Source organism: Vidua macroura, chromosome 1, assembly GCF_024509145.1.
Source record: "Vidua macroura isolate BioBank_ID:100142 chromosome 1, ASM2450914v1, whole genome shotgun sequence".
NCBI lineage: Eukaryota > Metazoa > Chordata > Aves > Passeriformes > Viduidae > Vidua > Vidua macroura.
In genome coordinates, this window is record NC_071571.1 from 107,800,206 (window position 1) to 107,815,296 (window position 15,091).

The window sequence follows — 15,091 nt, forward strand, 5'->3', positions numbered from 1 at the left end:
AAAATTTAATTTGTCTGCTCCGAATTGAAAAGTTAAGTAGTTTCTCTTCACTGAAAGGTGAATTGGTGAACATCAACACACACATTGCATGCATCTGCAGCAGCTGCTAGGAGAATGGCCAAAAGCTGATTAGCTGAAGTGCAGTCTGCAAGCCAGCTAACAAATCTAATGAAACATCTCTGCCACGGAATACCACCCTCCAGTGCAGCTCTGTTCATTACCTGATCAGTTCATAGGTCTCTCCAAGCAATGGGTTGAATGGCTTCCCAGTACGTTCCCACTGCGAGGCTACAGCAGACACAGCAAATGCAGCAACACACTGCTCAGAAGAGTAAGATCACGCAGTTAATCAACAGTAGCCATAGTGTTACAGAATATCAAAATATTTTCCTAGACAGGTCTCCTGGTTTCTGCTGGGATAGAGCTGATTTTCTCCCTAGTAGCTGGTAGAGTGCTGTTTTGGATATAGAATGAGAATGATACTGATAACTCACTCATGTTTTAGTTGTTGCTAAGCAATGTCTAGCAACAAAGTCAAGGACTTTTCAACTTATTATACCACCCCACCAGGCTGGGGGGAACAAGAAATTGTGAGGGGACACAGCTGGGAGAACTGACACATTGACCAAGGGGATATTCCATGCCATATGACATCATGTTCAGTATGTAAATAACCTAGAGGGGAAAGAAACCTGGCTGGGGGCTACTGCTGCTTGGAAACTGCCTGGGCATTTGTCAGTGGGCAGCGAGTGACTGCACTGTGAATCACTTGTTTTGTATATTCAAATTATTATTTCTTCTCCTCCCCCCCCTCCCCCTCCCCCAGTTCTATTCCCCATCCCATAGAGGAGGTGGGGGGAATTAGGGTGAGCAAGTGGCTGTCTAGCATTGAAGCTGCCTGTGGGCTTAAACTGTGACAGTTCTGGTTCTGTACAAACTTCCACCACATGGGTCACATACACATGACTTACTGTGCATCTCTGGATAGCTGCTTGTTGTCCAGGTCATCATAAATCACTTCCAGCAGGGCTACTTCCCTCAGGTACTGATACCTTTCTCCAAGGTGCTCCACTCGTCTGGGTAACATATAACATCGGCCTTGAAGGAATATCATTCCTTCACACCTGACATGAGTCACCTCCACAGTGACTTGTGTCACTTTTCCAATCCCTCTGTCACTGTCTCTGTTCCTAAAAAGGGATCCTACCTGATTAGCTTCCTTATCCTCCAGTTCCAGACTACTGGCTCTGTTATTACCCCAGCATTGGAGTAGGCTGGTGACAACGTGTTCACCTGGATGACAGCCAAAATCTTTTTGTGCATCTCACAGCTCACTCAGGGACAGGTATTGGGTGGGTACTGCCTCATGTATGAATTCTTCACCTTCCTCCTTCCCTATCAGCAGCTACCTCTCCTCTTTCTCCTGTTCTCTCATTTCAGCCCTGCTTCAGAGTAGCCTGCCTTATCTACATCTTTCTCCTGCTCCTTCTTGGAAGAAACTCCCCCATCCCTTACTAAATGAGCTGACTTTTGCTTCCAACACTTCCTCTTGTGTATAGGCGTGACTGACACCAGCACAGGTTGGTTCTTAGGTTCAGCAGCAGTGCCAGACACAGGAGCTGGAGTAGGTCTAGTGCCTCCTTTTTTTATTGTCAGATCTGGACGTGTTCTCTTCCCCTTGAGGGTACTGAACAGTGTTGAGCAGGGCTCATTAGGCCTGGGCCAGGCCCCAGCACCTTGCAGTGATTTGTGTCACTCTAGAATTGCAAGGGTGACAGCATACTTTTTCCAAACATTTTATTCATTTTTCAGGATTCTGCACTTGCTTAGGAGTGAAATTTCAAAACACTGGAGAAGCCCACTGCTTCCCACTGCTTACCCATACTATCCCACACACACACTCACAGCCCTGGGGCAGATCTCTGGGTGGTATCCACAAATAGTTGTTTAACTGTAAACAAGACCTGAAAGACATGAATGAGATGCAGCAAAGGAACAAGTGGATTTGATATCCTGATGATATTCGAAATTCTAAAGAGCTAATTAGCCTGGAGGAGAAGGGGATGATGGAAGAAGGTATCTCCTATGTGGATTGGCTGTCTGATGAGAAAAGGGAAAAGGTGTAACTATGAATGGTTTCCTACAGATGGCTCCCAAGGTGTGGAAATGCTGGCAATGCTGAGTACAAGTACCAGCTCAGAGGCACCAGGAATTCTATCCTATCATAAGACAGTGTTACAAAGTACAACAAAATGTTAACCTTAACCCAGCCCCCAGAGGTGATAAACAGCACAGCAGGGAGCATATACTGCAAGTTAGATGAGACGCAGCTCCAAGAATATTCACAGCCGCAAATAAATCAACATTGTAACCAGAGACTATCAAACTAATATCATAAATGCTTATAATGAATTTGCTTTATTATGCTCTGGTCAGATCCATTGTTATCACAACCCTTCAAGCTCTGCTCCTTGTGGGGTGCCATGAAGGACTGCTGTGGTTTAACCCAGTAGGATAAACACCACACATTTGCTCACTCACCCCTCTCCCCAACCCAAATGGGATGGGGGATAGACTGGGGGGATAAAAAAGGTGAAATCAGTGCATTGAGATAAAGGTACCTTAATAGGGCAGAAAAGCAAGGGAAAATAATAATGATAAAAGAATCATAATCTTCACAAGTAATGCAGAGCACAATGGCTCACCACCCAGGGACTGATGCCCCATCAGACCCTGAGCAGCAGCTCCCCAGACAGCTTTTCCCTTAGTTTATGTACTAAGCTTGACACCATATGGTATGGAATATCTCTCTGGACAGTTGGGTCCGGCTGTCCCAGCTCTGCCACCCCCCCAGCCTCCTTACTGGTGGGGTGGCACACAAGGAGCAAAAAGTCTTTAAATTACTGTAAACACAGCTTAGGCACAACTAAAACATCGGTGTGTTACCAGCATTATTCTCATTCTAAATCCAAAATACAGCACCATACCAGCTTCTAGGAAGAAACAGAACTCCATCCCTGTGAAAACCAGGACAATAAACAAAACTAGTAAATAAATAAGAGAACTCAACATGCAGCAAGTTACAGGAGTTCCTCCTACAATGAGACCACCTATAAAGAAGAAAGATCCCACAACCTTCACCAAGAGCTCACATGAACTAGCAAAGCCAACGCACCTGCATTCGCTCGGTCGCGCTGGAAAGTGAGCTGGCTTTGTGGATGAGGTACGTGTGCTCCATGTACTCCGTGAGTCGCTGGAGGAAGCTCAGGGGCTCGTTGAATATAACCGGCATTGTGATCTTCGACAGCTCCTGATGCACAAATGAAATTCGTGTTACAAGCTGAATGATTAGATACACTGACCCGCAGTAACCCAGGTATAATTGGCTTATTACGAAAATAAATGATGCTTAGTGCTAATGCAATGTGCTTGACTTGGCTCTGCTAATACTGAAAGGACAAAACCCTTATGAGCTCGATAAGCAGAGCTGTGCTGGCGCTAAGGCTACTTTTAAAACAAAAAGAAAACCAAACAGCAAACTTCCTATCAATGAATGCATTAAGAAGGTGAGATGAAATAATGGAAAGAAGTATTAAGGACCCTTTGAAAGACTAAGTTATTTATTATTCCATAAATAGATACAGACCATCTAATTACTTAAACATATTATCCTTTTTTGGAGGCAGGTGGCAAGTAGGGGGAAGAGAATGAGAAAGGGCAAGGAAACGTGGTGATACAAGCGCAAAAAGAGGGATTTTGTATTCTGAAGAAGAAAGGGAGTTTGTAACAGGAATAAGAATTTATTCCTAAGCCCTACAGTTTGGATGGTGTTTGTTTTCTCTCTCCATTTCTAAAAAGCATGCCCTCTGAATACATAACACAGCAATGGTTTAAACTGCCTGCAGCAGCAAATTAAAAGGGTGTAAATATGACTGCTGGCCAAGGGTGAGACAAACAGCATCGTCCTGAGCCATAACAGCAGCACCTGGCACCAGGAGCCTTGGCAGATGCTTTGGTACAAGTTCTGCTGCCCCCCACAACTACAACTTCTCTGCAGCAATTGCTGCAAAGCAGAATTAAGACCCTTTTTTTCCTGCACATACCTTATGCAAGGCAGGCTTTCAATCTGTTCTTTGTATTTTGTAACACTTTTCCACTAAAGACACTGGGAGAAGCCTCAGACACTTCACATCAACTCGGGAGACTTGGAGCTGCTGACGCAGGCATTCCCCAGCATTTCCAACACCTCATTGCTTGATGCTGCTCCTAACTACACCAAGGGGAGGAGGAGAAAACAACAGCAACTAAACCCACAAACTTTCCCTTCTGTAGACTACCATTAGAGACTGACAGAGGTTTATCAGCAGCAAGTGTTTTCAGCCTATTGTAGGATCTAATGGAGAGAAGAGCTCTTCTCAATTCACACCTAGCTGAAAGCAGATTAGGTGTCAAGGAGCTAACTCTGATCTGGCCACCGTCTGGTCAGTAACACCATGGAAGGGGGAAGACTCAGATACTAAGGGGAAGAGACAAAAGCAAAATGAAAGTGGTTGTTTTGCTGGGGTTGTTTTGGTTTTTTCCACAGTCAAAATTAATTAAAAAAAAAAACCCATTAAGTACTTAAAGGTTTCAAGTCAAGACACTTTTACTGAAAGAATATTGCTCTGACCAAGTCCTACCTTCTTAATTTGTGAAAGCAAATAAAGCATAAGCAGAAAATTTTAAAAAACCAAACAAACCAACCCCATAAACGAATGAAAAAAACCACACACAAAAGACCTCTTCTCCCAAACAAGTTTTCATTTGGGCCTCCAATAAAACAGTAATTCCCCATTTTTTATCATAGCTTTCTGATTACCTACCATGCCAATGCATTTTCTTAAGATACTCCAGATACTGAAGTCATTTCTGGAAAACATTGGAGATGGTAAGCTTGTTCTGTGGAAAGAAAGAGGGGGAAAAAAGCAGAAGTAAGAAAAGTTTTCCAATACTAACCATGACTAAGAAAAGCAAATGCTCATTTATGAAAGTAACAGTTTCCCAATTTTTAAATTAAAACTCCAAGGGGAATGATAGTGCTACTTTGAAGCACTTAAACAGTTTTACCTGCATAGAAACATGAATTTCTCCAAAACCAGAACCATAAATTTTGCATAACACCAGAGGAAAAGAATGCCTACAGCAGTCTTCAGAACAGCTCTCACAATGGCACCACTAAGATATTTAAGTGTGTCTTTCTGAGCAAATGGAAGTTAACTGAAGAGGTGCTCAAGTATGTTCACTATGTCTGAACAGGGTTAAAACAGTGTGGTTGTTTTGGGGTTTTTCTGCTAGCCACCTTTATACTGACAATGAAGTGCCATGACATTTATGGCCTGTATTAAAACCAGCCCTCAGGAACAATAGAAAAAAGCATCATCATTAAAGAAGAGCAAACAGAGCAGCATGTTCTACAAGGGGCTGACATTTCCAAAAACAAGTCATAAGCATACTTTCAAGGACCAGCATTTAGGCTGAGAACACAGCATGCATTTCTCAGCCTTAAGGGAAATCAAGCACAGTTTTCTTACTGCTACTGACCAGCTCAACTGTCAATCCAATTTACTTCTAGAAAAGCATAAATATTGGTCAAAGTCCTTTGTCCACAACACAAATCCATTTTTGGATCACGATACTATTGCCAATGAGCAAAATTCACAATTTTTCTGTTCTTATCAATAGATAAAATTACCTAGAGCTCACTCAAACTGCATAAACCAATTAAGTTTTGAAGTTCAGTTAACTCTAAATTACTGTGTTGCACTCCTAACCAAAGTTGTCTTGTCTCTGCTTAAGGTAGCTAAAGCAATCTTTTCCAGAGTGTGAACAGGCTGTATCTTCCTTCTCCACCCCACCTTTCTGATAAACAGAAACACTGCCTTTAGGAAAAAAATACTCAGGCGAAATTGTTTGTTTCAGGAGCCCTACTTGCTGTGCTACCTCCCCTACACCTTTACCAGGGCTGCTGCTTCAGTTTTCAGAAAGAACAAAACCAAAAAATGTTCCTTAAAATCAAACAAGCCCCATCCCATCAAAAACCCAGTCATATGTCTGATCTCCTCATGGTAGCAAACTATAGTGTTAGCAAGTAGCTACAAGCCCCACACTGACTTGTTTCACTCAGCTTCCCTGCAGAGGATGAGTGGGTAGGAGGATTTATTTTAATTGACCAACATACCACCACTTACTCCCTATTCTGGCTTTTCACTGAGTCAAAAATGTTTTGTGAAACAGATCGTCCTGAATAATATTAAGTATAAAATACTTCTGTGGATGTTTTGATACATATGTCCAGGAGAGGACAGTGTCCACCAACTATTCAGTCTTATCTTCACTTGTAATGTTAACTTGTTTTTCCTGTGTATCCTTTAATGCAGGCAGTCAGCAGAGTGGCTATTTGTGTTTAAGCCCTTCTGCGTGTTAAGCACATTAACCCTTGGTTTGCTGAAGTATACAAAAGAATTGCTTTCCTTACATACTAAAACTTACATTTTCATTTAAGTTAATCTGCCCTTCTGTTCAATTTGTTTAATCACTTAAAAGTTGGCATTCAGTTTCAGCCACTCATCCGTATTTGTTGCCTATAGCAGTCAAACCTCTAGATCACACGCGCGTGCACACACACACGTGCACTGAAAAAACAAAGCAGTTTTAAGCCACCAAGGAAGATCCCAGGGACAAGTAAGGACATGTGGACAAAAAGCAGGCAGCCAAGACTTGAGGCCTACTAACCTTGACATACTCCCTCTGATTAAACAAATGGTTTTTGAATAAAACAATTTCCCTTCAGATGTCAATTTCAAAAACAACTCAGGAAGTTAATTTTAGTTTTAAGTGACAAAAACATCTGCTGGAAATTCTGTGCAGTAGAACAGATGAGATGTATTTAGGATCCTTTACTTAAACAAAAACACTTGCCCAAAGCATTAGCTATTACACATCAACTGCTACAGGAATCTTGTGGGGAAGGAGAAACATGGAGTGAAAAAGGCACATTTAACTTGCTTTTCATGCCAACCTGAACAAACAATCTCCTGGCTCCCATGAAGTTGAACACAAACGTGTTTGCATTCTGAAAGGTCCCCAATGCAGGGACCAAAGGGAAAGCTGACAACAAAATTTAGCAATAAGAAGGAAACAGCAGAGACAAGTGGATGTAAAATGTTGGTGCTTAATACAGAACATTTTTATGCACTGGAGGTTTTGGGGGTTTGCTTGGACTTTTTTGAGGGGTAGGGATTTTTTGCCTTTTTTTTTTTTTTTAAGTTTGGCTCAGATGAAAAAAATCTCTCTTAAAAAGAAGTGATTTGAAGGCTTCCCGATTATTTACAGTACTATTCTATCTCTCAAATCCTCTCCCAAGAAGTTTAACAAAAATTAAGTCTACTCTCAACCCTGTGAACAATCATCAGAATGCAAACAACATTGAAAAAAAAAAAAAAAGCCAGACTAAGTCTGCAAATTATACATGGTTCTGGCTTCATCTATCTGCCATCTCTAGATGTACTTCCCAACACTTTTAATTCCTTAGAACCAATACATTTATTCCTACATTTCCAAACCCAAAGCGTGTACGGTCCCCTTGCCAAGCAAAAACCAACTTCCACTTCTGCGTGGCAAATTCTCAACTACTCAAATAATATCTGAGGCGCAGATTAGAGCTCAGATTGTCTAGATGAAGACAGGAAATAATCTTACTTAAAGTGTGGACTGACCAGTGTTAGGTAATCTCATGTGCAACCTAAAGGTACAGAACCTCTACTCATCTGAAGGTATCAAGATTTTAAGCAAAATAAATTAATATGGTCTATATTCTAAGTAACTTGTTTCCATGTGGTTAACACAAATGGAACTTAAAAAAGTAAAAGTTATAAGCAAACTCAAGGGTGTAAGAATGGAATTAAGTGATGTGAAAACATTCTGAATCCCTCACTTAGTCTAGCATCAAGAGGTTACAGTTCTTGCTCTGAAAAAGACCCAGGTGGGGATCACAGGCAGTGCCTATTTGGCCACAAGCACACAGTTAGAACTAGCCCCCAGACAAAACAAGCACAAATTGGAGCCAGCAGCTCCAGGCAGGTTCTGAAGTCACACGAAACAGATGCTGTACCAGGCCAAATGTGGCTACTACCAACAGCCTCAGAAAAGAGGCTAAAAATACCATACATTTTACATCCCCTGAGAGGGTTTTCTTGGAGGTGAAGTGTAAATTGTCTGAGCTTCTGGGGAGAAACAGTTTGCATCAATATACTTGGGGACAACCCCCAGTGTGACACCAAAGTGCCAGGTAAAAAAGCCTAACATTACAGCTCAACCTATACTGTTGTTATAATCATTTAATCCCATAAAATACAGCCATATATTCTATAGTCGTTTAGTCACATAAAATAAGGCCGTACATTCTTATCTAAATGCAAAATAAATTCAAAAAAGGTTCCACTTTTCTTTAGCAGTAAATTATTAGCCAATTTATGCACCCATTTTACTCCAACATCCTATGCTCTCTTTACTACTAGAAGACAGGCTGCTCTGAGAAACAACTGAGGCAGATGTACTTGTTTATTACTTTTCATTACTCTTTATAAAATCAGGAGCTCTGAAATGCTCCTCCAGTCACCTGTTCCCTGCAGTTCTGACAGCAGCATTACAAGAAGTTTCCAAGTAACTTTTTTATAGTAAATGGAAGAGTAATTCCTGTTTGAACTCCTCAATACAATGCAAGTCAACATGCACATGCACCATCATTTTCATGTTTATTATGTACTGCATCCTCTCTCCTCACTGTTTCCAAAGCAGTGAAGGCAATTCAGATGTCCACCTTCACCTACTGCTTCCTCCCCCACTCCCGAACTTCCTGCTCTAATTAGGGAAGGCACTTAGCCAAGGCCATAAATACCACATTGCTAACAGCACAAGAGCAAAGCAACACAAGCTTAGTCAGCTGCTTTATGTTATCTCCCCAAAACACTCATTGCTCCACCCAAGCCCTCATTTGCTTCAGTCTTTGTTTAGCATGAGATATGTGCAGATTGACTCTTGAAACATCTGATGCTGATGAAAGGTCTGATGCTACCAACTCACTTCAACAGTCATTGCAATTTAACTATCAAGACACTAAGTAATTAAACCCTATCTAGCTTCCTTTTGTAAAATTAAATATTATTTTCCTGGTTTTACAGAAATGTGGCATCCCCATCATCATCCTGTACATCCAAAACACTTCCAGAATAGTCTCTTTGAAACATGTTGAAGTCTGGCTTTGTAGCACAAATGTTATATTGCCCTTTCACTGAAACTGGAGAATAGTGGTGTCTGTTACATCTCATTAACTCCAGACCTATTGTCCTCCTTTATCGGCAAGGAAACAAACAAAAATGGATCATTTGACAACACAAAATAAGCACATAAAACATGGATGAGACTTTTAGAATAAGACTCCCTTTGTTCACATTTGAGTTTCTGATGCCAGGCTAGCAATATTTTTCATTCATTCCTGATACCAACAGAAGGATCAAATAACTCGAAATTAAAGAGGCAATAGGAGGTACAGGTCATTAAAGATAAATAAAGGAATTAAAATCCACATAGATTTCAAAAAGATCTAATAAAAAACAAGTGTGTCCATTTTTAAACAGCACATTATATTTTCTTTTTACTTATTTGGATTGGACATCAAGATGCAAAGAAGCACACCTTGGAAAAACAGTCTTTATAAAATCATAGCACAACCAGTTACTTGTCAATCATCCCTAGCAAAGTTTTAAAAGTTTTCTGTTAGCTTTTCAGAGATTCCCGTGGTCGCTTACCATTAATGCATATTAGCTTTAAGAATGGACAACATCCTACCTGTGTTTTTTGATTCCATTTGACAGCGACTCCCCACTGCCACACACCTTTTCTTCAGACATGCTTGAAGTTATTGTATCTTTTGAATCCATGCTGTCCTCTAAGGAGTAGGCTGCTGTTGTTTCAAACCCACTTAATGATTTTTCAGATTCCGAATCTGCAAAAGAGCAGGTGCATGTTAATGAATCTACCGCCTGTGCTAGACTTCAGTCACTAACAGATCTCCCCGCCTTGTACAAAACTGAAACCTAAGTAGCCTACTGTGTCCTGATGACAGCATCCATTTGGTAAGTAACTAGTACTGCCAGAGACCGCTGCAGCCCAGCATCTAGACATAAAGAAATTGCACAATAAGCAAGACCACAGAACATTAAAAATCCTCTACCAAACTGAGCCAAAATCTGGCATATTTATTAAATTGAAGCTACTTGACCTTGCCTAGGACAAGTGCCAGTGCCATACAGATGCTAGTACTTTACCAAACAAACAGGTACCTTGAATAATGACTCCTTCTTCAGTTAGGTCTAAGCTCTTAAGACTCTCAGTGGTGTTCACCAACCTTCACTTCCCAACTCACTGAACAAGTATCAAAGAACAGGAGGATGTATCATATAGATAACACCAACTACGTAGGTCCCAGCAAAGTCTAAGTGATAAGCTTGCCAATCAACAAGATAAACTTTGTTCTGTGGAAGGCAGGTTAATAGTACAATCCACATCACATCTCAAACTAAACCAAACATCAACAGCAAAACCTTTCCAACCACTGTTTTGGTCAGGTAGTGTTTGTCCAGCTCTGGAGAAGAGACAGTCTTGCCCCAAATCAGCAGGTACAAATTTCCTGGCAAAGGCTGTATTTTTGTGTTAGGTTTTCTTTCAAAGCTGACAAGATTGTCAAAGGATTATCCAATTGCAAGTTCTAGGAAGTGAGGGAACAACTCACTTCTATCTCATTTGAAAAATTCTGTAGCAGAAACCAGGTACCACACTGAATTATAAACAGCTTAATGCAAGCCTCACTGATTCTGAAAAATGTAGACCCAATCTACAGTAGATGCTATTCCTGCTAAGTACTGATTCCAGCATATGCTGTTGCTCTTGGCTGCAAAACCCCAGAGAAATAATTGCAAAATTAGACATTCTCTCACACACTTGTTCTAATTCAAAACCAGTAATCAAAATCTGCTGAAGTAGCAGAGTCCAAAAGAATATCTCAGAGTCCAAAAGAATATCACAGCTGCCTACTGCCAGGTGCTTTCTTGTTTTGTCTTTAAAAAGCTATGCCAGTAGCTTCTCCAGAACACGTAAATTGTATATTGCTTTGCTAAAGGGTGTGTGCATATACATACATACATACATATATATATAGACAGATAGGAGGACTTTCTACCACATCCAGATTACATAAGGGTCAGGTACAGGACAGAATCCTGATAAATGCATGGGCTATGTCACAGTGTCTCCATCCCTTCTAGAGAGAGAGATCTAGAATCATAATGGAGACCTTTCATTTAAAACATCCATGCCTATCCTCATCAAGACAGTACTGAAATTTAGCCAGTTGCTAGGGAATGAAAAGAACTGCCAGCTGGTGCTCAGGATATGTTAAAGAAGTGGACTGGCACTCCAGAGAATCTTCTCACAATTTTCCCCAAATTTGTCAGTCTAGTTCTGTGCCAAGTTATGACATAACATATCAAAGCATTAGTTTAGAAGGTACTATATTTAACAAGTAGGGTAAGGAAAAGCATTTTTACTTGTGACAAGTTTGTTACATAAAATACAGATTTGTCCAGAGATCCTAAACCCAGGTAGCCAGGAAAACAGAGTTTTCCTGCACATCCAAATACTGCAGAGGAAGAGACACTCTGGGAGTGTAACACAACTTGGGCTTCAGCTTCCTGACCACACAACAAGATATAAAGCTCCTTGAGGTATGTATTCCACCTCTTTTGAAAGAGCTGCTCAACTGTGCTAACAGTTATCATGACAAGAAAAGCATGAAGCCAACCCAGTAACATAAAGGGAAGTCTGGCTCCTGTAAGGTCCTTTCTTCTCTTGTACCATCCAGGACTGTCTTGCTTTCAGACAAGAGTCATAGTGCGCAAATTCCTTCAATGTGAGTTTCTGCAACAGACCCAGGACTCCAGAGCAGAAAGGCAAGAGCAGATAAGCTTCACCAGAACTGCCTGCCACTCCTGGATATGCTTCTTGGTATAACAAAGATTTTTAAATACAACACACGTTCGGTCCTCCTCATACTGGCCTTATACTGCCAAGAGAGGATTCTGCTGGACTGAACTCCACACCTGCAAACCTCTCCAGAGCTGCAGACACTGACCATGCAGCCTTCCCCAGGGCATGTGCCTTACCTAATGCAAGAAGACCATGCTCTACAAGAAGAAACAGTAGAAGAATGAAACACTGTTTGTGTTGTAACTGTTGTAAGAAATTGCTCCCTAGAGAAACCTCACCCATTTTCCTGAGAAACAGAGAAAGTACACTGACAACAGCTCCTGCCACAAAAGATCTCAGTCTCCAATCCCTTAACCTCAGCTACCTCCTTTAACCCAAAGAACTTAGCAAGCCTTGAAAGATTGTTAGGGTGTTGGAGTGAACAAGCCTAGTATTGTATTGTGAGCACAGATCAACAGGCAACTCAAACTGAGCTTTTCCTTGTGCACTTGCAGCGAACTCTTTTCTGAATTAAGATTTGCATACTCCCCCGTCACTGCAAAAAAAGATTTATATTCACAAGTTTCTACAGAGCAGCTGTCAAACAGATGACTAGGAGAAAATGAAGGGGTTTTTTTTTAATTGAACTTAGGGGGTTGTGGGCTGAGGAGGGGGGAGAAGGAATAAGAGTCCTTGTTCAGAAGCCAAAATTTTAAAGTGATGTCTGAGACAAGACCAGGCTGACTAGGAAGCTCTCCAGCCCATGAAATCTGGAAGAGTAACAGTACAAACACCAGCTACATTTTGCAAGAGTGGGAGAGCACAAGGAAACAGCAGAAGCAATGACAGAAACTTAACTCAAGGGACCTCATTTCCTATTGCTACAACTGGTAAGTCTTCAGATGCAGATAGAAAAGTCTGGCCAATGTTTTTGATTGAGAAATAAACCTGAGAAATATAGTGTTTAACCATTGGCACTGTTGGGTTTCAGTTCTGACCAGGTGTTTCCCATCCCTCTGAGACACCTGAGTTCATTCTTTTAACTCTATTAAAGGCAAGAAGTGACAGGCAGCAGTGTTCTCACAGAGGCTATGAAGTATTTTTGGTACACATTCAAAAAAAGCCACTTGACAAACTACTCTAAACATGGAAGGAAGGGCAAGAGGTTTGTATGTTTTTGTACCATTTTTACTTTTAAGTGATCTGATTACTGGAGACAAACTAGGAAGCAAGCAAAAGCAACGGATGTAGTCTGCTACTTATTGTAGCATTTAGGAGAGTTATTTATAAACACAGGACCCAGTAGTGGTAGATACCAGCAGAAGCTGTACTATGACAGGTTAGCTTCAGTGTACTTAAATATTCCTGTAGCTAAATAACTGCTTTTTTTGCAAGATTGCATCTATGCAAAGCCATCAATAACCCTCTCAACACACACAAAAATCCTGTTTGCAGAAAAGCCTCCACCTCTCAGATAAAACCTGTTTAAAAGAGAAAAACAAAGGAAGATCTAAACTCTTCCCAAACTGGGTGAACAATTTGCATATGAGAAGGGAATCTTAGATCTGAAAGGCAAAAATCAAGTACCTTTACCCTTTAATTCTTGACCTGCTTAGCTATTTTTCAGCACTGTGGACATTCTCTGCACTCCTATTCCATTTTCATATGCTCCTCAGGTCTGTATTAATCAAAGCTAATAACTTCTCCAACTCTCTAGGAGATGGCATTGGTCTTTTTAAATTTTGCGACTTGTTCAGCGCTTCTTCCCTTCCCCAGAGCCCCCCTGTTCCACCCCACTCTGCTTTAAACATAGAAGAGTTTGACACATGTTAAGCATTCAGTCCTGAAAGTGAGAGCTGCAGCACTCTGTGTGCTATGGAGTTTAATTACACATTTCCACCATTCCCATGATGAGCGGATCAACGCACCGGGAAGCGCTGTTAACTGACCTATGGCTATGAGAGCTCAGATTAATAACACCCTTAACTTTGCTCTTCTTAACACTGGATACTTTGCTCTTCTTAACACTGGATACTGGTAAGACAAATAACTTGCATTTTTCTGTAGGTTCTTCCTTTAATTTCTCTCTCTTTGCAGGGATTTATGAATTACTGCAACAGTCAAAAAGTACTGACAACAGCATATCACTTACAGATAAGAAGAAAGGAGACTTCAGAAGATAAACTCCAACTTCAGTAAGTAATCTTACCACATTGCAAACATTTTCCTCACTCCAGTTTTGGAAAAGGAAAAGGATATTTCTGTAACTCTGGCCACAATTTCTACAAACAGAACCACACACCACAGACTTCAACAGTGAACAATTCAGTCTATGCCAACACTAGCAGGTAGCATGGCTCAGGCTGGAGCAGATTTGCAAGAGGAACAGATGGCGCTGAGGGACTTGACAATCAAACCAGATACATTTCTAGTGCTGTTCTCTTCAGATCTGCTCTTACTCTGCTGCCATGGACTGAGTGTCCAATAGGAAGTGGACTGTATCTTCTGATTCAGCTTCATTCAGGAGCAATCAGATCGTTCTACAGTGTGAACCAGAGCATGGCAAATGGGGACAAGTAGTTGCTGCACTGCATACATCCTTTTTGATACACTTTTTCCTCAAAAACCTGCTTGAAAATTGCTCTGAATTGTCCCATTAGTGATACTTCTGTTGAGAGTAAACAAAAATTTATTTAAAAAATTATTTAAAAAAAAAGCAGCAGTGGCATCTTCTTTCAACCTGTCAAGTCAAAACTAACAATTCTTCAGCTCAAAGTGCAAGCCTACTTATGCAACACTCTCACTTCTAAACTCACTCCTACAGCAGGGATTTAAAAATTCATAGAGCTGCAAGCAGAAAAAGATAGCATCCTGATAGAAAAAATACTCTAAGTCGTGGCATTTTCCTACTGACAGACATTATAACTTGTTATATCACCCTGTTAAAATACATTGGTGTTTGCTCAATCTCCTATACAACTTTGAAAGGTAATTCATTAATATGGCTATTTGTCCAATTTGCAAATCAGGT

General features: G+C 40.9%; 1 protein-coding gene and 1 long non-coding RNA gene across 5 annotated transcripts in view; one reads left to right on the forward strand and one right to left on the reverse strand.

The window, feature by feature from the left end:
• The window catches only part of OSBPL1A (oxysterol binding protein like 1A), a 76,692-nt gene that overhangs the window by 12,200 nt on the left and 49,401 nt on the right, over positions 1–15,091 (reverse strand). For all 4 annotated transcript variants that reach the window (XM_053975139.1, XM_053975155.1, XM_053975149.1 and 1 more), the window contains exons 18-21: positions 9,886–10,042; positions 4,863–4,938; positions 3,176–3,310; positions 222–319 (exon numbers count right to left, since the gene is read on the reverse strand). In XM_053975139.1, the coding sequence (XP_053831114.1) occupies positions 222–319; positions 3,176–3,310; positions 4,863–4,938; positions 9,886–10,042 (466 nt within the window). The remainder of the gene's footprint in view (positions 1–221; positions 320–3,175; positions 3,311–4,862; positions 4,939–9,885; positions 10,043–15,091) is intronic.
• Positions 765–3,165, forward strand: LOC128806015 (uncharacterized). Its single transcript, XR_008436685.1, has 3 exons — positions 765–1,042; positions 1,232–1,352; positions 2,980–3,165. It is a non-coding gene; the product is annotated as an uncharacterized LOC128806015 (long non-coding RNA).